This window comes from Psittacula echo, assembly GCF_963264785.1.
Source record: "Psittacula echo genome assembly, chromosome: 3".
NCBI classification, from domain to species: Eukaryota; Metazoa; Chordata; class Aves; order Psittaciformes; family Psittacidae; genus Psittacula; species Psittacula echo.
This window is the reverse complement of record NC_137736.1, coordinates 70,372,161-70,398,686: the sequence shown is the minus strand read 5'-3', so window position 1 is coordinate 70,398,686 and position 26,526 is coordinate 70,372,161. Positions and strand designations below refer to the sequence as shown.

Sequence of the window (26,526 nt, the reverse complement as noted above, 5' to 3'; positions counted from 1 at the left end):
TACATTGTAGAACTCACTAAACACAACTTTAAATTTAAACTTTATCCAGGCTTTTGTGGCTTGGCCTCCATTTTTAATAGTGATTTCTTCTTTCCTTTTCTGGAATAGCTACTTTGTGAGTAACTGTCATTTTTAGCAGCTTTACATTCTCAAACCTGCTTTCGGGCATAAAAGACAGTAGAGACAACTTAGCCAAAGATTTTCTGCATGTTTAAAATCCCATTATGTTGCTGTTTAACCACTGTTATTTTTACTATTATTAATCACAATTATTGCTAGTAGAACATAGGTAGAGAAATAATGGGAATTACTGTAACTCTTGGGACAAAATTTGTGTGTTGAGTTGAAAGACTGTAGATCTTATAAAATGGTTTTCCCCTTTCAGGAGCAAGTAAGAAAGAGATCACCAGTTCTCCAGCCTGTTAGCTTTCTGATAATAGACATATTTAGAAAGATGCTGATTTCAGTGCAGCGTTTGGTTTTAAAAAGAGTAAGACCCTAGAGCTTCTGATTGTTTTTAATGTTTGCTTTTTTTTTTTTCTTCAGCTAATGAAGTTGCTTGGATGGACTCATTGTGCAACTTTCACTGAGAATTGGCTTCCTGTCATGTATCCACCTGATTATTGTGTATTCTAGAAAACTAACAGTTGTAAACTTAAAGTGATTTTATATGGGTCAGGATATTAAAAGATAAGTTTTGACTTTTTACTGGAAAGCATGTTTTCATTACTGAATGCTGATTATTAAATTGTGTGTATTTATCAGTAGAGGCACCTGGGTACAGCTTAATACCGGTTAACCTAACTCCTCTCGTCAGGAAGTTTCCTTATTGTGCATCCCATTGCTGGCAATGGACATGCCAGAACTGCCAACACTTAAGGATTTGGAATTAGGCTGGAAAGGCTTACTGCATGCATGTTAGGTTCTTAACTGTTACTTTTAACATCAAACCTGCAAAAGCCCCATATTTTTTACAGTAAATTGAATTTTAACATGTTTGATCTTAATTTTGATTGTATGAAGGCCTTAAAGCTACTTCAGGAGTAGCTAGTATCTTATTTATTAGACTAAAGTAATGGGACATCATTACCTGGATTGTTTGCAAGAGTTTACATTTACTTTTTTTTAAGAAAAATTCAACCTCTCAAACTGTTGCAGTGTGTAACTCAGATTTGCTGATGCGTAGGTGCTCTTGTAAATCTTCGTTTTTGGAGTGATTTCAGGCAAACTCAAAAATCCACATGAAGCAGGGTATCAGGACAGGCTGATACATGTATGAATGTGCCAGACAGTTTAATCTCAATCAGGTATTGTAAAGCTATACATATATGTTTAATAATGTTTAAAATGTAAACCACAGCAGAATAAATGTGCAAAGTTGAAGATCAAGAAACACCATGTGCACGCTGATAATTTAAAAGATTATTTTATAATTAATAAAAACAAATTATAAAGCTATAAATTGCATTGGTTTCTGACAGAGTACATAAATGAAACTTGCTGAAAGAAAACAGCCTACAAACAACTGAAGTTCAGTGCATCCCAGGAGATCAATGCTTTCTGTTAAAGACTTTACTAATGGTTGCTGCCAACACTGTTCCTTCAGTGGAGTGAAATTGGTCTGTTTGAACGAGTCACATGTATCAACCGGAGACAAACTGCTTTATCATTTGTCTTGCCAGTTTTTTCATAACTTAAAACGCAACACTTGGATACAATTGCAGCTTTACAAACATAAATGCACAGAAGGTGCATCCTAATGCTGCAAAGCATTCCAAACTGTGACATGCTGACACTAAATCAAACTTAGGAGTAGTTTTCTCTTTAATTCTCTCTTACTGTAACTTTAAGCAGCTTGACATCTGATTCTGGAAATTCTGCTAGAACCATTGTGTTAAATATATTGCCAAGTTTTTCCAAAAATTCATAGTCTGCAGTGAATCTGAATTTATTTGCCCATAGTAATACCGTTCCTGGCTTACAAAAATACACCATTGTTGCTAGGAGGGCTTCCAAAGCTGCATGATGATATACAACATCACTTGCCAGTATGAAATCATAATGGTAAGTGGATAGAGGAAAGTCTTCATTGAGGCCTTCTCCCCATACCAGTTTTCTCACTTCAGGTTTGTGCATATTCATGTTTTGTGTATTTTTTGAAATATTATATGAGAGATTTTCAAGAACTTCAGGCAAATCAGTAGCTGTAACGTAAGCTCCTGAAGAAAACATGAATTTGTTTCAGTTCACAGGTATGCAGTTGAACATAAACATATATAAAACTATCTGCGTAAGTTCCCCAGCTTCCCCATCACCAATAATTAGGGTATTTTCTTTCTTAACAAAACAGTATTTTACAGTACTTTTCATTTTTAAAAAAGCAATGACAAACAAAGTTTACTGAAACTGTTGCTTTATTGCCTTAAAGAGACAGTGGCAGATCTAGATCATCTTTCACAAGAAATGTAAAAGGAAATAAGAGTTTACTAACCTAAGATACAGGCCACAATGGAAACTAAGCCTGTTCCAGCACCAATTTCCAAAACTTTTTTGTCTTTGAGGTTGAATTGTTCTTGATTTGATTCCAGATACTGAGATAAAGCCAGTGCCTGAAACAGTTAACACATATCCATACGAGGGTAACAGGTAAGTTGCATAGAAATTCAGTAGATGTTTTTATACAGGGTTTGTTGTTTTGGGTTGGTTTTTTTATATACAATGAAAAACACTAAAGGCTGTAAAGTAAAAATGTCATATGGAAAGAATTATGATGCGTCCTGGGGTTTTTTATATAGAAAAGAAAATATAAACTTATTTTTAGGTTTAAGTTTATGGAATATGGATTTGCTACACACATTTATACGCTGTGAGTCCTCTCATAGCCTAAGGTAGGCAGTGTTTAGATGAGAACCATGCAGTCAGAACAGCAAACAAGGTTCAACAAGATCTAAAAAGTAATGTTCTGGTTTGTTATCATAAATCTTATAGTTTATTATCACTATGATAAAGTAGATTCAGGCTTCAGCAGAGATTTTTTTGAGAACAACTTTTTTTGAGAACAATTTTTTTTTTTTTTTTTTTTTTTTTGCAAGGGAAATATAAAAAATTTTTATTTACCAACTCAACACTGGTCTATTGGTAATGGCATAAGCTTTACAAAACAAAAAGCCAAACACTAAAAACCAGCACTGTATGTGAGTATTGCTTATCAGACCTTTGTAAAAATCTTATCAATAGACTATTAACTGGCTTTTTATAAACAACATAAAGGAATGCCAAAGAAACTACCTTCACCCCTTTGCTTCTCTTCTTTAGAGTTGTGTTACTGTTTTAATTCTTGTGCTTTTCATAACGCAACACTGGCTACCTGTTCTGGGAAAGCTGACAGCTAATGACTCACCAGGCCACTTTGTGCAACCTCTTGATTTTCTTGGAAAGTTTTCCCATTTGCATTCTGACACCTGATTAATGTGAGAACTGATGATCTGACACTTCAAAATACGATACTGTTTCACTCGCCCATACGCTCTCTATTGTTTTGAAATTGTCTGCCATTTTCTGTGAGCTTTTTCAATAAATGTGGATCTGAAAAATTTTGAAATCCTAATTTTCATGTCTTTATCAGTTGACCCTCGTTTCCCCCAAAGGCAGTGTTCTCAGTTCACATAAAATTCTGGTTTTAAGAGCAAGAGAAGCAAAGGCTGAAGAACTATTTGCAAGTACAGTTTTCCATGCCTCAATGGAACTGTTCCAGCCTGCTCTTTAGAAGAAGTGTATTTATTTTTTTAACCTCCTTTATTTAATCTTTCAGTTTTCTTTTTCAGCTTCCTTTTTGTACTGCTGATTGTTTACTTCCCAGCAGTGAATTGGAAACATGGAGAAAGCTGAACACTTCTTCCCAAGTTCCCTTTCTTATTTTTTTTTTTTTTTCAGGATCTACATCCAATTCACAAGTACTTGGGAGCCACAGTATTTTTGCCATGGACTGGCAAATTAGCAGAAGGCAGAGCTTTCTGCTGAATTTCTTCACACCTTTGTTCTGCATAGGGAAACCTCTGCTGTCCAAAGTGTCCTCTAAGAAAGCTTCCTTAATGTTTGTGTGCCACTGTCATGGTTTACTCCTCTTCCGTTGTGTCAGCTTTCTGGGTTCTGTATCATGTACTTACCCCTGGCCATACCACAGCTCCAAAGTGTTCTATGGACTCCTGAATGACGATCTGGTGGCCAACATATGTGTAGTGCTCTTTATCGAAGTAGTGCGAAACCCTAGGAGCCCAGCTCTGTAGTATTTTAAGAGTTACTGGTGAATCTGTGAGAGAAAAGATGAAATCTGTATTGTTACATGCAGGTGTTGGTATGGAGCTTGTTAAAGACAAAAATAGTACGTAGGCACATGGGCTAGGAAAGCTGTCAGGCCATTGGCCTTGAGACTGGTTGTTGTCCAGAAGTGGATGGTCTGTCTGGCCAGGGACTGAAAGGAGAAATGGTCATTTCCTGCCATTCTGAGTGTTTGTATGGGCAATTTACAGATAGAAATGAGGCTTTTAGAAAAGATACACTGATTCAAATACATAAATCTGCTAATAACCACTAAAAGACTTTCAGGACTAAATTAGCCTGTATTTTGGGGTGTGCCATAGTTCATACTATGCCAGAGTATGCCATGCAGGGGGTTGTACTTGTAGTTTTCATCTAGAACATGAAATTTCTTTTGTAAAAAGGAATTAGGATTTACCTCTTACATTGGGGGGGGGAATAAAATAATAGCTCCTTTTTGTGGTTATTTATTCTTCCATAAAAGAAGGGCTGTAAGATACTCCAATGTACTCCAAGGATACATTGACAAATATGGTGTTGCTCAGCAAGTCAGTACTACAGTAATGCTATCCTGTCGTCTTGTACTTGAGTAGGCTTGTAGGTGAGATTTTTTCAGGAGAGCCCTGCTGAGCTGCTCTGTCTGATCTCACTGAAAACAGGGACATGGTTCTGAATGACTGTGCTGTTGGGGGAAGCCTGTTAGGATCTGCACAGGTGATTAACTTCAAAGAAACATTTTGCTCTGGCTTGCACAGCTTTTACTTGATGCCTGTCTGGAATCCTTGGTAGGTGTTTGAGCAGTTTAGCCTGTTGAAATGTGTAATACCACAGCTTCAACAGTGACAGCCCAATTAATGCATATTATAATCATATCTCTGTAACTGAGAAGTAATTCTCAGATGTCTAAATAAAATCCAGACACCTTTTTAAACATCCATCTTAACTATGGAGATAGTCCTTTTTGTGATTTGGTCTGATAATAAGTACAAATGTAAGGGAAAATGGTGGGAAAAATTAGAAGAGATCAAAAGGAAGACTGACATGGTGACATCTACTATTTGAAAAGAGAATAATTAAAGTATGAAATGCTAGCATGCCATAGTAATTGCAGTATTTAAATTGGATTAAACCTGAGCCAGATTCTGCTGTTGATGATGCATGATTGGAGCTGCAAGTGCAGTTTTCAGAGCTGTACTGCTCTTCGCAAGTTTGTTCTTCCTCAGCTGGGCAGTCCATTACTCTTTGAATTTTGTTGGGTAAAGGTGGCTGCTGTGCAGATATCATGGCAAAAAAGCTGAAATGAAAGGGAGAAAATAATGTGAGAGCATGCAGGCACTCTTTTTTTACGAGGTATAACTAGAAGCAGACAGTGAATGCTTCAGGTGGGCTTTGGTTTGGGGCTTTTTCAATGATGGGAGGAAGGGGCGGGGAGCCATGATGAGAGATGACATCCCCACTCCACTGGAATTTGCTGTGAGCACTATCTGTAGTGTAGTTGTACTGTCAGAAGTTTTATCATGTTTATCTTTTTTATTTTACCATTTATGCAAAATCTTAGCATTATGTCACTGAGTTGATGCCACTCATCAGTCTGAAACATGAGCTACGTGCATGGTACTTCTATCAGTTGAAGCAATAGCTGAGAAAGATGAGCAGTCCTTTAGTGACCATGACCTTATATATGTGATTTACCATTTCTCAAAGAACTCAGGACTTGACATTCCTGTGATAAAACTGGTTCTTTTTGCTGGAGCCAGTGCTCTTAATTTTGTCTCCTTGTGTAGAATTACTTTTTCTGCCTGTTTCCTGCAGGACTGCTAATTGAATTACCCTAAAATGTACTGAACTGCAGAACGTATGGATTGTAATCAGGAAATAATTGTAGTGAGAAGTTTGAATCAGCTTTTTTTTTGAGAACTCTTTGTTACAAATGACTGCATCTCCAGTGTGCAGGGCAGCACCCAACCTAAGAAAGAACTGCTTGACAAGGCTGACAAGCAGTAAAAGCAGGAGTAGGGCTCGGTCTGAATTTGCCTGAGAAGAAATACGCCAGTGAAACATCTAGCATAACTGGGGTTTTCTTCAGTGATAGCACCTGTGAGTATGTGTAGATACATACACAGGTACATGTGTATAAATAGGAAAAAAAAATGGTTCATAACTTGCTCTGGCCAGAGGCTGTACTTTTGCCACATATCATGATGGCTGGAGTGTGCTGGTTTTAGCCATGATTTGCCTTACTTCGCTCATTCTTGAGAACATGTATTTGTTTGCTCTCTCCAGCCACATACACTGCAGCCAAAACGTTGTTTGATTTGGCTTGCATCATGCTGCAGGAGGCTGTTCTGGATATTCTGGCCAGAAGGGGGACAGGTTTGGTAGCGGCCCAAAGGTTTACCAGTGCCTGCAGGTAGTTTTTTAAGGAGCAAGAGTGACTGCTGACTTGTGTGAGTGGTTTATTTGTACATATGATATTGACACCATTCCAGTTTTACTGATACCTGATACATTCCTTATTGGTGAATAAGGACAGGATTTATTTGCAAGGCCAGGATTTGTGTTCTAACTGCTGCCACTGCATTTGTTCAGTCGTGGCAGTGGCTTTGTAGCGTTTCAGAAAAGAGAGTGCTCCAAAGTAAATGGATTTTGGCAGATGTATTTTTTTAAATACCTCTTTTTCCTCAGAAGGCCTCTAGCTTGCTAGTAACAAGTTCTGGTTATGCACCTCTTTTGTATAATTCGAAGTATCATGATGGTAGATAGGAGACTGAAGTTAATGCTGCGGTTACCTGACATCTGAATGAATCCATCTATGTTCGTGTCTTACACATAAAAGTGTGCCTCCTTACACCAGCAGTGGGAATCAAAAGTATACTTCCAGTTTTCAGCAGTGCCTCTTTTTTATGCCTTGAGCTGGAATAAAATCTGGTTGTGTTTCAATGATTAAGGAAATCTCTAGGAAAATACATCAAGACCTGTGTAATTGGGAAGGTGAGTAATGGAAAGAGAAGAATCTATCAGAACTGGTGATGGCTACAGCCAGAAAAAAATTGCTTGAAGACCCAGTCTTCTGGACGTTTCATGTTTAAACATGCAAAGCACGTTTTCAAATTTGGGAGTTTGGGTTTTCCTAGTTGGGCTCTTGTTTTTTTGGTAAGGCTCTTGTAGCATGAAATTTGTGCTATTTAGGTGGAAAGCGAAGCCTGAAATTACGTATCGGGAGGAAACTTTGCCTTGTTTCTGGTACTCTTTCATGTTAAAAAACAGAAGGGCTTGTTTAGTGAGTAAACTGTGAGTCTGGGTAGAAAGTGATACTTCTGTATTTTTTTCCTTGCTTAGATAAGTTCTGTCAAAATTTCAGTTGGCTGTGGGCAGCAGTGACTACCAGGAAATAGCTTGGAAACATGCTTAATAAATATACACTTGTTGATCCACTGTTAACATACTTGCAATAAATATAATTGCGTCTCTGATCACAATATATATAGAATCATAGAATAGTTAGGGTTGGAAAGGACCTTAAGATCATCTAGTTCCAACCCCCTGCCATGGGCAGGGACACTCCACACTAAACCATGTCACGCAAGGCCTCATCCAACCTGGCCTCGAACACCGCCAAGGATGAAGCATTCACAACCTCCCTGGGCAACCCATTCCAGTGCCTCACCACCCTCACAGTAAAGAATTTCTTCCTTATATCCAATCTAAACTTCCCCTGTTTAACTTTGAACCCGTTACCCCTTGTCCTGTCACTACAGTCCCTGATGAATAGTCCGTCCCCAGCATCCTTGTAGGTCCCCTTCAGATACTGGAAGGCTGCTGTGAGGTCTCCATGCAGCCTTCTCTTCTCCAGGCTGAACAGCCCCAACTTTCTCAGCCTGTCTCCATATGGGAGGTGCTCCAGTCCCCTGATCATCCTCGTGGCCCTCCTCTGGACTTGTTCCAACAGTTCCATGTCCTTTTTATGTTGAGGACACCAGAACTGCACACAATACTCCAAGTGAGGTCTCACGAGAGCAGAGTAGAGGGGCAGGATCACCTCCTTTGACCTGCTGGTCACGCTCCTCTTGATGCAGCCCAGGATACGGTTGGCTTTCTGGTCTGCAAGCGCACACTGCCAGCTTATGTTCATTTTTTCATCGACCAACACCCCCAAGTCTTTCTCTATGATCACTCAGTACAGACTGAATGTTAAATTCAAGTTAAAAACTTATGCTTTCTCCTGGTTTGTCCTTTGAGCTCCTCTAAAATAGGAGTCTACTTAAATATTTATAAAGGCACTTTGTTGGTTTTATTAAATCCCTTCTTAAAATCATAGACTGGTTTGGGTTGAAAGGTACCTTAATGATCATCTGGTTCCAAAACCCCTCCATCTAGAAACTGGGGCTTCTAGATGCTATAATAATATCATTATCTTCTCACAGGTGTAGCTTTTGCTAAACAAAGAATCTGTTATATATATATTTATACATATCCTATCATCATAACTGTTAAATCATTTTCATAAAATGTAATTAAGTTACTGGACACATTTGATCTTATAATTTCAAGAATTCAAGTATCTTGTGAGTATCTTGGCCTTAATGATGAACAGCTTTATTTTATCATTTTAAATGATAAGCCACACCTGAATACTACAGACCCAAGTGAGTATTGAGTAAGTTGTTTGGAAATAGGTGGTATTTGTGTTACATGTAACGTGGTCAAGTTGCTGATGTGCTTCTAGAATTGCAAAAACTGATATTTCTTACTATTTTGACATTTTTCTGATCCATATTTTACTGCAAATGCTATACCTCTGAAAGGATTTTGATTGAATAATATTGCAGCCAAAATCTGTGCCCTTACAAAAGGTTGACTCATTCTGAACGTTAGCAGCTTCCTGCTTTCCAAAATTGTCCTGATGGGAAATAATAATCTAAATTCTATGCTTTCCAAAATGTTTAAACCAGTATTGACTTCATTAGTAGTCTTAAACTGTTGTGAATGAAATAACGTACAAAATCACATTTGATTTCTTCAGAACCTAAGGAAGAAAGAATAATTCACAAAATTATGTCTACTTAATAATGCCACATAAAACTAACAACACAATTAAACACTGAACAGCAAATTGTAAGATGATGATAAACTTTAAGGTAATGGTTTATCCCTTATAAGAATAAACTTTGTGCACTTAAACTTCCAAAATCCATTGCTTGGAGAGAGCTTTTCACATCTAGCTACATGTCCAAAAGAAAAGTAGGTTAGGGAGCAGTACTGTGTCACTGGGTCTCCAGCTGTAAGCACAGCTCTGCTGAAATGTGTTTCTCTCACCTCCGCACAAAGTTGCACAGCGTAGTCTGTTCTAGTCTGAATTATTTGGGCAAAAGCCAATTCCATTTGCTCACATGGGAAATGCAATTGCAGTGTATGCTTTGTGAGATAAGGTTAGCCATACACTCGTACCATGCACTAACATCCATGTTTCCTAGAGCTCACACAATTTTCTCATGGTATCATGCACTACATAAATAATATAAATGCTGGGAAGTAAAGGAAATGTCAGTGCTAGGAGCATCACTATAATAAACCTATGTGCTATTTGAGTCCACAAGGTAAATGCATGCACATACTGAAAACCAGCAGTGATAGTCAGTCCTCACAAGTAGCAGGGGTTAGGTAAGCTGGGTTTCACTGGCTAGCAAGAGCTGACCTGGAATACAAGAATTCAGACAAATGTTATTTCTGTTGTTAGTCAGCAGAGAACACAAAGGCACGTCAGACACCTTAGCTGGACAGCTGTTGTAGGTACCTGCTGTGACAGAGGGCACTGGAGGGTTCCTGTGGGCTGATGCATGCCCCAGAGGTTTTTATACTACCTGGAAGGAGTAGCTCTCAGCTCCGCCCAGTCCGATTGCAGGCTATTTCGAGTAACATTACCAGGCAGCGCTCGAAGAACTTACTGTGTTACACTAAACGCATATTTACATGTGGAAAAATGCTCTTAGGCTTTGAATTCCCAAGAGAACCAACATTCAGAAATAAAATCTCAGCGGCCTTCAACCTCTCGGTCTGTTATTTCAGATTAAGTGTTCCCTGTCTTTGCTTTATGGTCTGCGGTGCTGACCCAAACACACAACTTGCTGTGGGCAAACTATCCCATAAATAACGTGTGTGGCCACTTGGCAGTAGCCCAACCACAGAGAAAAGTTCAAGAAGCTCCTACTGCCAGGGAAAGGTCAAGTCTTCCTTGCCCTGCTGAGCACCTGGCTGGGGAAGCTCTGGGTGTCCCGTTCCCCCAACCCTGAGTCATGGAGAGCACAGAGAACTGACAGTCCTGAGGAAATCAGCAGCTTCCCTGTCATCTTTAGGGCAGGTCATGACCACAGGAAATGTTGTATCTGCTGAAAGAGAGGGTGCAAACATGAACATCACACTGTCATCAGAAAATCTTGCAGCTCCTCGTTTTGAAACAGATGGATGTTATAGATGTGGGAGATAAACCAAATGTGTATTCCTTGCATGTCTCAAGAATTTGAGAGTTCTATATGCATTTACCATGTTGCTGCACTTCTGTTCTCCCTTCTCCTTCTTGTAAAAGACACTGTAGTTCAGTTTCTTTCTAAGGGTACAAGAATTTAGAGGAACTGTGCAAGTCATAAAGCTAGAAAACAATCCCCTGCTAATTAATGAACAACTGAAGGTTGGCAATAGAAATGGGGGGGTGGAATGTGGATTCTTTCCCTTAATTCATAGATATTTGTGTCATTGGATGGACAGCTTTTTAATTCAGGTAATGCTCTCTTGAAGGGTAGCGAAGGAAAAACTAAGCTTTTTCTGTCACTGGCACTGTGTATCACACACATTAGCTGCTCCGTGTCTGTAGTAGTCACCAAACACAGGAAACACTTGGCTGCTCATTCAAATGTTTGTTTCCTCTGAAATGTGATAGCTAAAAGGCACTTTTTTTATACTGGGGCCTAGTATTAAGTTATTAAGTGGATTAAGCTGATATTGTAAACATTGCATCTCACAGACCTGCCTGACTTTACACATAGTGCAAATGAGCGATCCTGAGCTAGGTCAGTAGCTGTTATTAGAAAGAAAACAAGGAGAAATGCTGCTGTCTGAATGACTGCCATACCTTTTTTAAAGACATGGTCTTTTAGCTGGCACGTTCCAACTGTTATGTTTACTGTATTTGTCATTGAGGGTGAATGTAGCTCAGACTGGTGCTGCTGGTAAAGTTCTGTCCTACGCTTTGGCAATGGCATTGATGCTGAACATAAATAGTTTATTTTTTAAATCAGAGGAGCTGCCTTGCTGTTATGTTGTCTCTTGTGCTAAGGATGGCAACTGTAGGGCCAGTGTTACAGCTTGCTTATAAATCATGTAGGTATGGCTTCATTTCTTGTTTGTAAGTGATAGAGCAGTCAACACTGATAGTCTGGAACATAGCTGCTGTTGACATACATTTATTTTATAATTTGTACAAATGCCTCTTATGCTACATTCTGTCTCCAAGCATTTCTTGTGGAACACTGAAAATAAGTGTTGTCTGGAGGTGTAGGCCCATGGAATTAAGTCACCAGTTGGTGATGTGGTTCTTTTTCCTCTTTAGTGCTATCAAGCTAGCAGGAAAGCTGTAAAGAGTATTCTTACTAACTCTGCCTGTCACTGAACTCAGCAGTAGCATCCTTTTCAGTGTATAGGCCAAGCTGAATCATATTTGTATTATTCAAATAGTAATTTAAATTTAAAAAAATATAAAAGCTCCTCTGCTATTAATAGTAGCAAGTTCAGTGTAAAATTATTTAAAATTGTTAAAACTTTAATTAAAAGACTGTGAGAAATAGGCATTAAAATTTCAAGATCTTTTCTGAATCCATTGGGAGCAAAAAGTCCGCCAGATTTCTGCTGAAAGAAGGCAGAATTCATAGGATCATCATAGACTGGTTTGGGTTTGAAGCTCATCGAGTTCCAACCCCCCTGCCATGGGCAGGGACACCTTACACTAGACCAGGTTGTTCAAAGCCCCATCCAATCTGGCTTTGAATAGTGCCAGGGATGGGCCAGTGTCCTGGGTTCAGCAGTAGCAGTCATTTTTCTCCTTCTTAGTAGCTGGTGCAGTGCTGTGGTTTTGACTTTCAGCCTGGGAACAGCGCTGATAACACCGATGTTTTTAGTTGTTGCTAAGTCATGTTTACTCTGGTCAAGGACTTTGTGAGTCTCATGCTCTGCCAGGGAGGAGGGGAAGCTGGGAGGAAGCAGGGACAGGACACCTGACCCAAACTAGCCAAAGAGGTATTCCATACCACAGCACGTCATGCCTGGTATATAAACTGGGGGCAGTTACCCGGAAGGGTTAGATCGCTGCTTGGTCGGGCTGGGTATCGGTCAGAGGGTGGTGAGCAGTTGTATTCTCTTCCCTTGTTATTTCCCTTATCATTATTACTATTAGTGGTAGCAGCAGTGATTTGTGTTATACCTTAGTTATTAAACTGTTCTTATCTCAACCCGTGGGAGTTACATTCTTTCGATTCTCCTCCCCATCCCTCCGGGAGCTGGCAGGGGGTAAGGGGGGGGAGTGAGCGAGGGCTGCGTGGCTGAATTGCCAGCTGGGCTTAAACCATGACAGACAGCCACAGCTTCTCTGGGTAACTTGTGCCAGTGCTTCATCATCCTCATAGTGAAGAACTTCTTAATGTCTAATCTAAATCTACCCTTTTTAAAGCCATTCCCCCTTGTCCTATCACTACATGCCCTTGTAAAAAGTCCCCCTCCAACTTTCTTGTAGACCCCTTTAAGTACTGGAAGGCTGCTAGAATGTCTCCCCAGAGATTTCACTTCTTCATACCAAACAACCCAGCTCAGTTAAACCAGAAAAGTGAAAATATATTCTTATTGAAATTAATAGTCACAAATTGCCAGGACCAGATGGCAATTACCCAGAACTCTGCAGTGAAATTACCAGCTCCAAATTAGAGCATGGTGCTGCTGCTGAAAGTAGCCTTGATATCCAAGCACAAGAAATGGTACAAATGTGTGGCATATTTCTGAGGGGGTCTTGGAGGGACCTAAGGAACGGTGAGCCAGTAAGTCTGACATCTGTCCTACTTAAACTGAGAAGAATGGTTGTGTTGATGTTATCTGGTAAATAATAAAGCATACATAATGAGGAAAGCATTTTCTTTCCTCCAATCTTCTTTTCTTGGGGAAAATAGCTAGGTAAAGTTAGAAAGGTTTAAGATCTACAGAAAGATATGCATAATTAGTGTGATTGGTTTTAATTGTACTTATCACCCATGTAGTAGTCTAACCATCATGTAGCATGAAGGCTCAGAAAATGGGGTTGAAATTGCTGGTTGAAGGCCATTCTTCCAGCCTAAGGCAGGAGCAACTATACCTAAACCAATACTGGCAAGTGTGTGTCTAGGCTGCTTGCTGAGACTCCCAAGGAGGTGCAGTCTTCATTTTAGAGAGGACTCTGATGAGCAGCACATTGCAGAGGCAGGGCCTGAGTGCCAGGGTGAGAGGAGGTTTGCACGGTTTGGTTTTGTACAGCCTCTGGTTGAAGGTCCAAGGTTGAAGATCACTCAGCTGTAGGACAGCCACTAAGGACATTCTATATCCCATTAAATATAATAAGATTAGATTGAAAAATGTATGTAAGCACTTTACTGAATGACAGTTGCAAATTCGAGTGTGAGCTGGGATTACTTGCCACCTTGATCAGTGGCACTTATCACCAAGTGATACTGCTTGGTGGCAACTAGTATCACTTGGTGCCTTGCTAGACTGAGACTTAGATGGCAAGAAGTCGCTCCAGCCCCATATGAGCCAACAAGATTCACAGGGAACAGTAAGAGTCGAGTGTCCTCTGAGTTAAACTGTGCTTCTTAGCAAGATTGCGGGGCAAATGCTCATTCAAGGAGAATAAATAAATAGCATAGGTGGATAGAAACTTCTCTGCTCCCACCCCCACTGAATTTCAGAACTGTTTCTAAACTATGGAACGTGTACGTGACCCACTTAGTGGGTGCAGATGGTGCAGACGTCTGTGCTCTCAGAGGACTGCATGGACAGAGGCTCCTCACTTTGGCATGGGTTGTTTTTTCCAAACTGCATCAGTCTGAAGACGGGACAAGAATGTGCTCACTCCTCAAACCCGGAATGAGGTCTTGCAAATATATCCAGCATATATATATCCAGCAGAGTTTTACAGACTCAGAATTATCTCCAGCATCTGTGCAGGAAACATGAGAAAGGACATTCCCTCTCCATGGTTTAAGATGTTGCTAATGACAGTAAGGTTGCCTCCACTGTTTCTTGTCAACTGCCCCATGCGCATTCAAGCTAGTAGATCGTTTCAAGCCCTCCCCTTCAACACCAAAGTGCTAAGGGCTCTTTTCTAAAGGCCACCATCTAACAGGCCTCACATGGTGTAGTACACTTGTGAAAGCAAGAAAATTTGTCTAAGAGCATTCTCTGTGGCATCTGCCACTCTTCTTCTGTAGGAAGCTGCATCGCCAGCTTGTGTGTTGCCTGACTAGGAAAATACTTCACCTGAATGGAGAATCTGGGACCAGTTTGTCGTTGCCTTGGAAGAGGCACTTTATTGCTAAGAACTAAGGGCAATGCTGGCATGACTATTTCAAGTATGGTAGCACAGCTTTTCTCAGTCAGCTGCTGTCTGGGACCAGGACAGCAATAGCCAAAGCCACCAGAGTCAACTTGAAGTAGCCAAACCAGCGTAAAATCGCTTTAAAAAATTGCACTTTCAGTGTTTTAAATCATTGATGAAACAAATACAGCCTCAGTTGAAGGGGACAATCTCTGTGAATGTGCTACTTACCTCTTTGTGTTTTAAACATCTACTTCTGCACTTATAACATCTGGCTGTGGTGCCCTGAATAGGAGAAGACCTGCTTCTATGCTCAGGAGTTCCTTTAGTAAGGATCTTTGATTTGTTGGTTTTAAATGACAGCTCACAAAACATCAAAAAATCTTATCTGCTCCAATAAATACATAAACAACAGAGGAAACATGCGTAGAGCTGAGCTGCTTGCGTTTAATATTTATCTTTTCATTTAACTTCACCAGTGAGTAGTAGTGGCACATTATTTAGGAGAATGCCTTGCCAGTGTTTGCTAATCACTCTCCCTAACAGTAACAGATACCCCGCATGGTGAAACAGATTGTAAGTCAATCTTCAGATTCGGTTCTAGGCAATATCCTGAAAGAAATATTACTTTGGCAGTTTGTGACCAGCAACTTAAATTACAGCCCTGATACTCTGAACATCACACTGTTTCATTTAAGAAGCATGACCACATGTTTGCGAAGTGAGAACTGGTTTTTTATTTCATCACAGAAGCCAAGTTAGGAATCATAAAGATAGCATGATAGCAACAGCCTGCTCTTCCAGAGGAGGGAAAATCAGAAACTGTTAAGTATAAGAGGAAAACAATGATCAATAACATATGTATAAGTGTTTATATTATATACATAATGTTAATTATAATACTGGGCTAAAGACTCTTTATTAAGAGAGCTTTTGAGCTTGTTCCATTGCTCTGATCTCTGACTACAAATGGGGCATTCATTTTTCCATTGTGAGTACCAATTCTTACCAATTTATTGGAAACATTTAAGTGACCAGTGTCCCCTGTGTCCAGAAAGGGCCCTTTGATATAATTTAGGCTCTGCAGCACTGCTGAAAGCTGGGACAGAAGAGAAGCAAAGGCCAGGAGCTGTCTTGCTTTGTGTCACCATTGGTGATACAAATGATGAGGCTATGACTCTGCAGGCTCTTGATGTGAAGAGCTGATGTGGTTAAGCCGAATGGCACCCAGCATATACAGGGAGAACCTGCTCTGGTTATTAATCCAGAGGAACAATGATGGGAGCTGAACACAAAGCCTTTGGTGGAGCCAAAATAAATCAGGAAAAAGCATTCAGGAAACCCTTTCTCCATCACCCCTTGGCAGACAAGGCAGGGTTGGGCAGGGGGACACCTTGATGGTATTCAAGCCTGCTAACAAAAACCCCACTGACAGGCGAGGAGCTGCAGAAGGAGGAGAGGTGAGCTATCCTGGTCCTGGTCTCCTGCCATGCCACCCAGAGCCAGACAGGGTATTTCTGACCTGCTGTCTTCAAGTACTAGTTAACTCAGACTTAGCTTCATACAAGCCATGAGCCCCTCCTGAGCCAAGCATCACAGCACCCATCACTCAGTCCTAGTTCTGACCTACTCAACCCTCCATGGGGTGGAGGAGATAGCCTGCACAGGCCCCTGAGCTAGTTCCCAGCAGGTCAAGGGGTTCTCAAGGACAGGAGCAACAGCAAGTCAGGGCTTGGGCAGCTTGGCAAAGTAGCACCCACCTGCTCACCCATCTCCACATCAAGAGGTGGATACCCTCAGTGAAGCTGGCCAGCAGCTCCTGGTTACCACAAGCATGCTCAAGTTAAGGATGTGCTTAAGAGCTTATGCTTTACTTTGGTCCCCAGCAGAAAACTCCTTTGGACTTGATGTTGTTTGGACAAGGATGCTGGGGATGGACTATGCATCAGTGACTGTAGTGACAGGACAAGGGGTAACGGGTTCAAACTTAAACAGGGGAAGTTTAGATTGGATATAAGGAAGAAATTCTTTACTGAGAGGGTGGTGAGGCACTGGAATGGGTTGCCCAGGGAGGTTGTGAGTGCTCCATCCTTGGCAGTGTTTAAGGCCAGGTTGGATGAGGCCTTGGGTGGCATGGTTTAGTGTGGGGTGTCCCTGCCCATGGCAGGGGAGTTGGAACTAGATGGTCTTAAGGTCCTTTCCAACCCTAACTATTCTATGATTCTATGATGTGGAGGTAAGTAATCTCTTCTTCAGTTAAATCTGGCCTGGAAAGCAGCTGCTTAATGAGCTGCAGGTGGATTTAGGGGTCTTCATATTTAAGATTGCTTCTTATTTTAAAAGAGCCTGGGATGTTTATTTCTATCAGAGGGTGGAACTCTTCACAAGTAATTATTCCTGGAGATTCCCACCCTCCCCCAGCACTTTTTTCCTAAAAGCCTTTGACTTTACTATACTGAAGGATCCTCAAAGTGTTGGAAATAATCTGTTCCCTTATCTCAGTGCATTTAAGATGTATAACCCTCCTGGAACAGCCCCACTATTCCATTCAACATCCCTGACGATACATACACCTAAGAGAAATCATGGTTAGATTGAAATATGTATATTCATATGCAGGTACATGGGCCCTACACACAAGTGTATTTGACATACACCTATTTACAAACGTGCAGTGAGCTTTTTGAACCCAAGTGAACACGTCACTCCCAGCACCCTTGAACTCCTCTGGATCCTTAACTCTGCTGCTGGATCCCCGTGGCCCTGGACACAGGCAGGCACCGCCAGGCCAGTGCTCTCCTGACTGTTCTTTCCACACCTCTGAGGAAAAAGGAAATACCCTGGCATGGTCCTTCCCTGGGCAACTGAAACTTGGAGTCCGAAGCACACGCCACAGCCCTGCTGTTGCCTCAACTACGGATCTGCCTGGATGGTGCCAGAGCCGCCTCTGGAATCTGTCATAGTGTCAGAGCTGTTAACATCCAGTTTACAGGAAAAAATGAGCTCTGAAACCAAGGGGAAAGGCTGATTCCGCCCTTCCATAAGCTGGGATATTTGTGTGCCTGGGAGAGAGGGGATTTTACTGTGAAGTAAAATCACTGTGAGATGTGTTTCCGTTCAATTGAGACTGAGGGCTTCTTTTAATGTGCAGCTGTTCTTCCAAAGTACAAGGGACATTGCAAAGAGAGACTTTGCTAACGTATGAGAGTGGGGAAATTAAACTGTCTAGCGCTGTCAAAGACTAAAGTTATCTTGATCAAAATCTGAGACCTCCCTAAGTTCTAGAAGCATAATTTACTTTTCTCCATTTTTATGCTGTTCATTTTATATACCCATTGGCATGTTTTATGCTTGCAGTTTTCAGAGCCTGTGGCAAGCTGTTATGTGAGTTAAAAAGACTGATGCAAAGAATGGCACCAGGCATCACCCTCTGCGCATCAGTATTTAGGATCCCCCTGCCTCTGGGGGGATTAGGTTACTGGTGAGCAAGGCCTTTGTGGTCAAAAATACCCTGGGGACACTCCACTGCCCAGCTTCCCATAATAAGCAGCAAGGGAAGAACATCTGCTGTGTGTACCTACAGACACAGCTGCCTTCTTCACTCTCTCACAGAGGTTTGGGTGTCCCTCCTTCAGCAAGCCGTGGTTCCTTCCCTCACCCCAGGAAGAACTGGGAGATGTGCTCCTCAAGGCTGACAGAGGCTGTGCTGCCCCTTTGCAGCTACAACAATGAGATGGCAAAGTGCCACCTACAGGAAGCTGATGCAGAAAACAGTGGCCAGAAATTATAGCGGCAAAACAAGGAATAATTTTCTTTGGCTTTTTACCTATTCAGTTTCCTGAATGCAGCAAGACTTTCTACAGGACAATCAACCCACTGGAAGAATACAGGAAAAAGCAGGAGGAGAGCTGGCCAGACACTGATGGGGGAAAAGAGCAAAGTTAAAGGGAGTGTAACCTCACATTTCCACCTTCCAATGGGACACGGACATCCCATCTCATAGCAGGGGCTGAACTACATGCATGTGACTTCTGGCAGTCAGAAGAAAATGTAAAAGATGAACCTTTAAAGACGTGCCTCAGCAGCAGGAGTCCAGCCTGTTCACAGCCCTTCTGCTGTCCTCACCGCCCAGTCCCCAGGAGGATGCGGGCAGAGCATCCTTCCTTCCCAGCAGATGAAACAAAGACAAAACAAGGCAGCACCTCTTCCCCCACAGCCCATCCCAGAGGCCTCTAGGCAAACCTCCTGGCACCAGCAGGTTCTTCACAGCACTTTGGGCTTATTGAGGGTGGTGCTCAGTTGCCCAGAAAAGGAGAGCCCTTCCAGGGAAGGGGACCTGTGGGGTATGACCCAGTCAGGCTTTAGTGGATACCTCTGTGCTGCCTGGGGGGACACCTGGGCATAGCCATGACGGAGGCTGTGAAGTGAACTGCAGCTTGCTGAGGCAGGACACCCTGAACCTGTGTGAGAGAGTGAAGAAAGCAGCAGCACTGGATTCAGTCAAGGCTTCAAACCCTACTCCACAACAAATAAACCACCTTAAACTGAGCCCCATGCCATGATGTTTTACAGGTTTGATGCTACTGGGCTAGAAGTGGTGTTGATGGGCTTTCTGAAACAAGACCACTACAGACATACTTCGGGCTGTTTTCACACCACCACTGCTCTTCTCCTGCTGACAGGGGTTTTGATGGGGATTTCTGTCATCTGGGAATATCCGAGGAAGAATTATCTGAACGGAGCAGCTGACCAGCAGGGATCCACCTGTCCTCAAAGCTATCATGTGAGATTTTTCACAGGATGCCAGAGAGGGCACGAAATCAGCAAGATCACAGGTTCTCCAGGCATGGATTCCTAGTCACCCTACCTGTAACTATTAACACAACCATTACTTCACAGTGAACAAACTGTACTCACGCTCCCTTTGCAGACGTGGCGTGAGGCTACTGCAACATTTAATAGTACTTAAGCTCTCAAAATAGGGCCTTAGCAAGGCTTAAATGCTGAGCTTGTGCTAGACCTTCCACAGGGAAGTTTATTTCATCCTTGCATGTTCATGAACTCGAAAGCAGCTCTGGTATAGTTAAAAAACAGTAAGTGCTGTTTCACATGTACATGAGCATATCTGCATATTTTTGTGGGTATTCCCAAGTGCTGGCACCCCATGAAGTTTCTGGCCAAAGATTAAATGGTATAAACACAAACATGAGAAAAGGGTTATTTCTGCTATATTTTATTGTCTACAATAAGCATGACATTAGCACTACAAATGAAGAATGGGAAGCTCCAAGACTGTGAATGCAGCTCATCAGTATCTGTGTATTGCAAGCCTCCATCAGCACTCACGCTGCACAGAACAGAAAGCATTACCAATGATCCCTGTGATCCCTTCAGGCTGTGATGCTCTAACCAGTCCTTGTGGCTTGGAAAATCCTTTTATTAGTTGCCTGCAGGTTAGTTAAAAGACCTGCTGGCATATACATGGTGTAGTAAATGTACATGTATCTCTTCCAAAGATATGGTCTTATTTTCACAGCTGCTTTGTCATATGAACATTAAAATAAATATGCACTAACCATCACTGTGAGTGCAGAGGGAAACAAGCAATCCCTTTCAGAAGAAGATTCTCGGTTGGTTGCACAGTTCCCCTAGGCAGAAGGAGAGAGGACAAACATCTGATGTTAATGACATTCTTTAATATTTAAGTTTAGAGGGAATGAAAGGACTGAAGAGACTAAACAGATTAACTGGTGTCTGTATGGATACAGCCTCTTCTTTCGCCTATTTGGGGCTATGTCACTGCAAACACAAGGGCTTTCTGCCGTAATGTGGTCTCACAAGCTCTCGACAGCTACCACAGCATGTCATACAACATTGCATTGGCAGGGATAGGATTAGATGACATAGCTGGCTTCTGATTCTCTCACTTCTGTGGTCCTAGGAAAATGCCCTACCCCTGAAAAGATATTTAACTGCAGTGACGTCAAAGCATCTACTGAGATATATTTCTGCTGCATCTCCTTCCTCGGGTTCCCACTAAAACATATTGAAAGAAAGACATTAATGATTTTAATAGACTGATTCATCAACGAAAAATTGATGAAAACCCATTAGTTTCTTCAAACTTCTCTTTGACAACTGACCAATCTCACCAATCAGCTCATTCAACCTCCTTCTTTACTGAAACAAATTCATACCCGAGTTCTGGTTTAGACAACGTACAGACCACATGAAAGCCTATAATTTCAGCCCACTATCTGGACAATGACAAGAGCTCACTAAGGAGAAATTCTTCCCTGTGAGGGTGGTGAGACGCTGGCACAGGTTGCCCAGAGAAGCTGTGGCTGCCCCATCCCTGGCAGTGTTCAAGGCCAGGTTGGATGGGGCTTGGAGCAACCTGATCTAGTGGAAGCTGTCCCTGCCCATGGCAGGGGTTTTGGAGAGGTTTCTTCCAACCCAAAACATTCTGTGATTCTATGAAAAACAAGCTACCAAACAAACCAACAAAAAAACCAAACCAAACCAACCAAACAAAAAACTAACAAACAATGACAAAAAAAATCCCAAACCAAAACAAAACCTAAAAAGGACCCACAAAACCAAAATCAGAACCACAAGGGGCAAAGGACTGAAAGCAGCAATTAAGCCACAAAACAAATAGCACCATAAATTTTGTCCTGCAGACGATCTTTCCTGAGGTCTCCTTTTCACCACCCCTTTCATTAGCCCTGTCCCTGTCCATCACACTATAAAGAACAAAGCCAAAACCTCACCTTGTGTAACAGCACAAGCTGGCATAGGCGTGAGGCAGTTTGCCAAGCCAGCCTCCTTCTGACTTTATGACCAGCTTGCCTCTTGACTCCAGGGGCAGTGTGCCTGATGTCATTGCTCAGACATCCTCAGTCTGATGTGCTGCCATTGGCAAAGACCTACGAATTCCCCATGGAAATGAGTCCTCCAGCTTCTGAGTGTAATGTTACTATCATTAGTGTTTTCCCATGAGGCTAAAGTGCAATGGGCTGGTTTTTTTTGTGGTTGGTTTTCAGCTAATGGGATTAATTGTGGAACAGTCATGTGAGACACCGTAATCTTAGATCCAGTCTCCAAAGTAAATGATTGCGCTTTGCTTGTTGTGAAGTAACTAGGTGACTAGGTGTGCAAGGCTGCATGTCTAAAAGTTCAAAGGTTAAAACTGGGATGACGAGTCCGACATAAATAAAAGCCGTGTGATGCTACAGGATCTTTGTGGTACTCACCATGGAGGAAATCCTGTGCTTCATCTTTCTTTTAAACTTGTTCGTGTCATACAATCTATTGATTTACAAGTCCTGAGGAAAAGAAGTGCAAAACACATCTGGGCCTAAAAGCTACCATGTGGACTCCAGTAATTTGCTGCCCTTGCAGCATCTTGTGGAAGATTTTCCAGTTGAGAATGAATGAGTCCTAAAAGGAAGGCAGGTTTTGTGACATGCAACCCATAACTTCAAGTGGAGCTCAGGATCTTGGAATGGTGCCTGTCACATAGTCAGAAGCTCAGAGAAGAAATATGTCAGGACACATTCACTGGTGTATCAGAGAAGCTCTTTGAGGCTTTGGATTTAAATGTGCCAGATGTATGATGTGAGCATTACTACCTGCATCATTAACAAATCTTCTCTTCCAGCCTATTGAAGACTCTGTAACAGCTGCAAAAGCCATTCCTATACAATTTATAACAGCTTTGATCCATTAACTTCAGTTGAGTTCCAGCTGACTGACCCTAGCACAAGAAGAAAACAGCAATCAGAGCAGATCTTTCAGCATTTTTCAAAGAGCCTTATTCTTAGCTTGGTCACTATATAATGATCAAGTTTCTATGCTCCTGTCTCATATATTTTACATGTAAAACTGCAGAGCACAAACAGGTGGGGTAGAGATCAGTGACACCACACTTAACCATTGTTTTACAGTTCACTGTAGAAGATACGGAACAACTGTAAGAACTGAGGTGACGGTAGACCTGATTGGGATTGAAAGCTCCTGGACAACATTGCTTCAGACTGGCCCTTCCTTGAGTGAGAGATTGCAGAAAAGAAAGGAGAGTGAATGCAGGACAGCTGAGATGGAAAAGATATAGTATCCAGAAACAAAAAGTGTGGAGTTTCTGCTCAGCTGAGAGAGTATGGGTAAAAGGATCCAAGAAAAGGGTAAAGGCTTTTCAGCTAGTGATGTGGCTGAGAACACAGGAAGGCTGTAAGGCAGGACATCATCTCTCTGTGGTTGATTTCTCCTGTGCTCAGAAGAGCAGATCTTGTAAATAAAGAGATCGGCATCAAAGGTACTTAACTCCAAGACAAACATTTCTCCAGGTATGCTCAGATTGGTTTTAGATACGGCACTAAACACAGGACTTCAAGAATACCCACCTACATGGATTATCAAATGCACTAAGATGCTAACTCCTGAAAACACTGATGCATGGAGCACATGCACCAAGATGAATTCACTAGTTTGCTGAGCATTGAGCTTAGCTTTGCATGACACTAAGCATTCCCCCACCCAGAAATCACTGAGCAGAGTTTGGTGATGTCTGAACTGTCTTTGGACACGCTGTGATCTATAAGATAGCTCCGAGTAGTACCAATACTTTTAGAAAGTTCTGCCTGGGGCCATCCATAGCCACATCTGTAGTTAACAGACATCCACAGAGTTGTTTCCTTGCTTGCTAACACTTTCAGCGTGCATGTGTGTATGTATGATGAGTATGGATGTTTGTATTCAAAAGAATATAGCCAGTAGCAAACTAGATCCTCTTAACATATGTGAATTCATGACAATGTGTAAGTTAAAAGAGGAAAATATGGAGAAGTTAATAATGAGGCCTTTCAGTTTAACTTCAGTTCCTAGGCACTATTAGAGCAAACACACACTTTTGTGTACACTGAAATCTACTTAGAGGTGAACAGTATCCAGGATGGATTTGCTAAGTTGTCTCAAACCAAATTATTTTCGTTCTACCCCAGAGTAGCAGATTTTGTGAAGAGCAGCACATATTGACTTTAATGAATGTTCCAATTCTTCTTTCCATCAGACTAGAGAATCAAAGAATCACAGAATCAACTAGGTTGTTCAAGGTAACATGAAATAAACTTTCAACAGCATGCATGCACAGCCAGAAAACACTTCTCAGTGGTGTGAGAACACCACCATTGGAACACAAGAATAAATCAAAGAGAGTTCCATGTCCTCCTTTCTGGAACTCATCATATTTAGAAATATCTTGGGCTACAGAGTAGGTAATGTACTTCTTAAATGTACAGGTAATGTGAGGCTGAGGGGGATTGCTGGAATGCTTTAGAGTATGGGGTTAAAAGGTGAATGTCTGTACAAATGAAAGAAATGACCTGGAGGACTGGTAACTGAGGAAGGGATGGCAGGCGTCTGCAGAGCCTCAGGGTTACCCTGCAGTTGCTAATGCTTCTGGCAATTCACAGATAAACAAAGGGCTTCATTTTCTGACCTGTGTGACTCTGTGAATTACAGGTAAAGACAGGTTCAGTGTAATTTTCTGCATCTTGGAATGAATCAAGTTATTAATGGAAGTGAAAACAGCCTAGGAGCTTGCAACAAGATGCAAAATGTTCAGAGTTCCTGTATTTGGGGGCTGTAACGCTGTGTTTATAATTATAACTAGTAATAATCTCCTGATAAATAACTCTGTTGGATGACTAATGACATGCCTTCAGAGGGTATCAGTATTTTGGACTGATAATTAAATGTTAAAGAGTCTCAGATCTTAACACAGTGCTCACAATAATGGTAATCCTAGCAGTGACAATACTGTTCTTTACCATCCCTACTCATGCTAATCTCTTGAAGAAGCAACAGATATAAACAGAGTGAAATGCCAGAGCGAAAATATATGTGGAATTGAGTTCAGCACTCAAAGATTGTACCAACATGCCACAACTATTAATTCTTTCCTTGCAGCAGTGGGAGCAGAAAGGTTTGTTCCGCTGGCTCTTGGCCAGGTCAGTTCACTGCCAGCCAAGAGGAGAGAATAGCCAGAGCGACCTCCTGCCAGCAGTCCACCATGCAGTCCCAGCACACGAATAAATTGTAACAGCTGCCACTGGAAAACAACATGGTTGCACTTATCGAGAACAATGAGGGAATACAAAATCCCTAACAAACACCCTGAGAAATGTATATCATCCAAAAGTTGCCATCCAGAAGCATGTGTTATGACGAAACCCTCCTTAATTAAGTAAAGACCTTCCATTTAGCACTACAATTACAAAGCCAGAAATGTTCCCAGAGTCTCAGACAGTCTGAAATGGAAAGAAAGTTTTATGCATTACATATTTGTTACCTGACGTTATCTGTGCTCCCAGAGTTTGTGACCAATATAATGCTAAAAGACACACCAGACATATCATAGTTTCATAAAAATCAGTATCTAACAAATACACATGACAGCAAGTGTGCTATTGATGTACTGCAGTCTGAATAGGCTAATTAATGATGGACAGACATAATGAGAAACCTGAGATCACAGGAAAAACTAGAATAATAAACCAATGATACTGTTATCAATATCAAATGAACAAATTGCTTAATAAAAACATTTCATCAGACTGAATTACAGAACTACCATGAATTACCATTAATAAATGGTTTCAATAATTCACCTTCTATCTAGCCTAAGGTCCCAAGGGAGGTTATAGCTAAGATAGTTTCTGACCTCACTGGCTGATGTTCATATCTGCAGAATGTGAGCAGCTGTCTTGCTCCTTCACCATTCTTGTGGAAAATTAATGCTAAGTTCTCCAGCTCATTGTAAAGATATAGGGATTTACATGCCACACTAAAATCCTGTATTTTTCAGCACATTACGGTGGTTCTGCTTACTGCCTGCCCATAATTTCCTCTCTCACAGAGGGCCTCAAAATCTTTTCAGTCCCTCAACAAGCATGATACAATAGGTAAAAGTTACTCAGCATTATGCATATCACTACTTTTTAACTCAGGAAACCCTACTGGCTCATGAAATAACAGCTTGCTGATCACTTTCAGAAATCAGTAAAGGTGCTTTAGGTACCTGTGCACACAGCACGTATATGTGTCACTCTGTACCCACATCCTCCCGAAAGAAAAAAAATGGAAGGTCTTGAGCAAAAGTAAAGTTTCGAAGTCAGAGTTGAACTTTTAAAATAAATATATATGTCTCCAGTCTAAAGCAAGAAAAATATAATTCTGATGGTCTTTTATTAAAAATTTTAAGAATAGAAAAAAAAACAAACCTGTTTCTGATCCCCTGCCCTTCAGCCTTCATTTATTTTGTGCGGAAATACACGAAAGCCCCATATTACTTTATATTTTTATAACTATTTTTATACATTTTTCTAAACAAACCTATTCCAACACAAGATTAGTTGGAAAGGTCATCTCTGTTGTTCCTATTGCGTAAAATGTAAGTCTCTGGTATGAAAAGCTGTATTTATAATCCAAGGAAAAGAACAGGGATTGTCTGATGCACTACTGAAAGTTAACAGGTCCCAAGTTTAGGCTGTGGATAATGTCATTCTTTGATAAACAGCCACAGTTTCTTCAAACCCAGCTGT

The 26,526-nt window shown here is 41.3% G+C and overlaps 2 protein-coding genes across 3 annotated transcripts in view; one reads left to right on the top strand and one right to left on the bottom strand.

Moving 5' to 3' along the window:
- TPP2 (tripeptidyl peptidase 2) overlaps positions 1-1,135 on the top strand; it is a gene marked incomplete at its 5' end in the record, with an annotated part of 53,249 nt that extends 52,114 nt beyond the window's left edge. For both annotated transcript variants that reach the window (XM_080612358.1, XM_080612357.1), the window contains one exon: positions 547-1,135. In XM_080612358.1, coding sequence (XP_080468484.1) covers positions 547-636 — 90 coding nt within the window. In that variant the 3' untranslated portion in view covers positions 637-1,135. The remainder of the gene's footprint in view (positions 1-546) is intronic.
- A 592-nt stretch (positions 1,136-1,727) lies between these two features.
- Positions 1,728-26,044, bottom strand: METTL21C (methyltransferase 21C, AARS1 lysine; the record flags this gene model as incomplete). The annotated part of the gene is made up of 6 exons (XM_080613539.1): positions 1,728-2,219; positions 2,492-2,609; positions 4,167-4,309; positions 5,448-5,611; positions 24,859-25,034; positions 26,039-26,044. The coding sequence occupies 6 exons, from the start codon at positions 26,042-26,044 to the stop codon at positions 1,825-1,827; spliced, it is 1,002 nt and encodes a 333-aa protein (XP_080469665.1). The 3' UTR covers positions 1,728-1,824.
- Between the last annotated feature and the right edge of the window lie 482 nt (positions 26,045-26,526).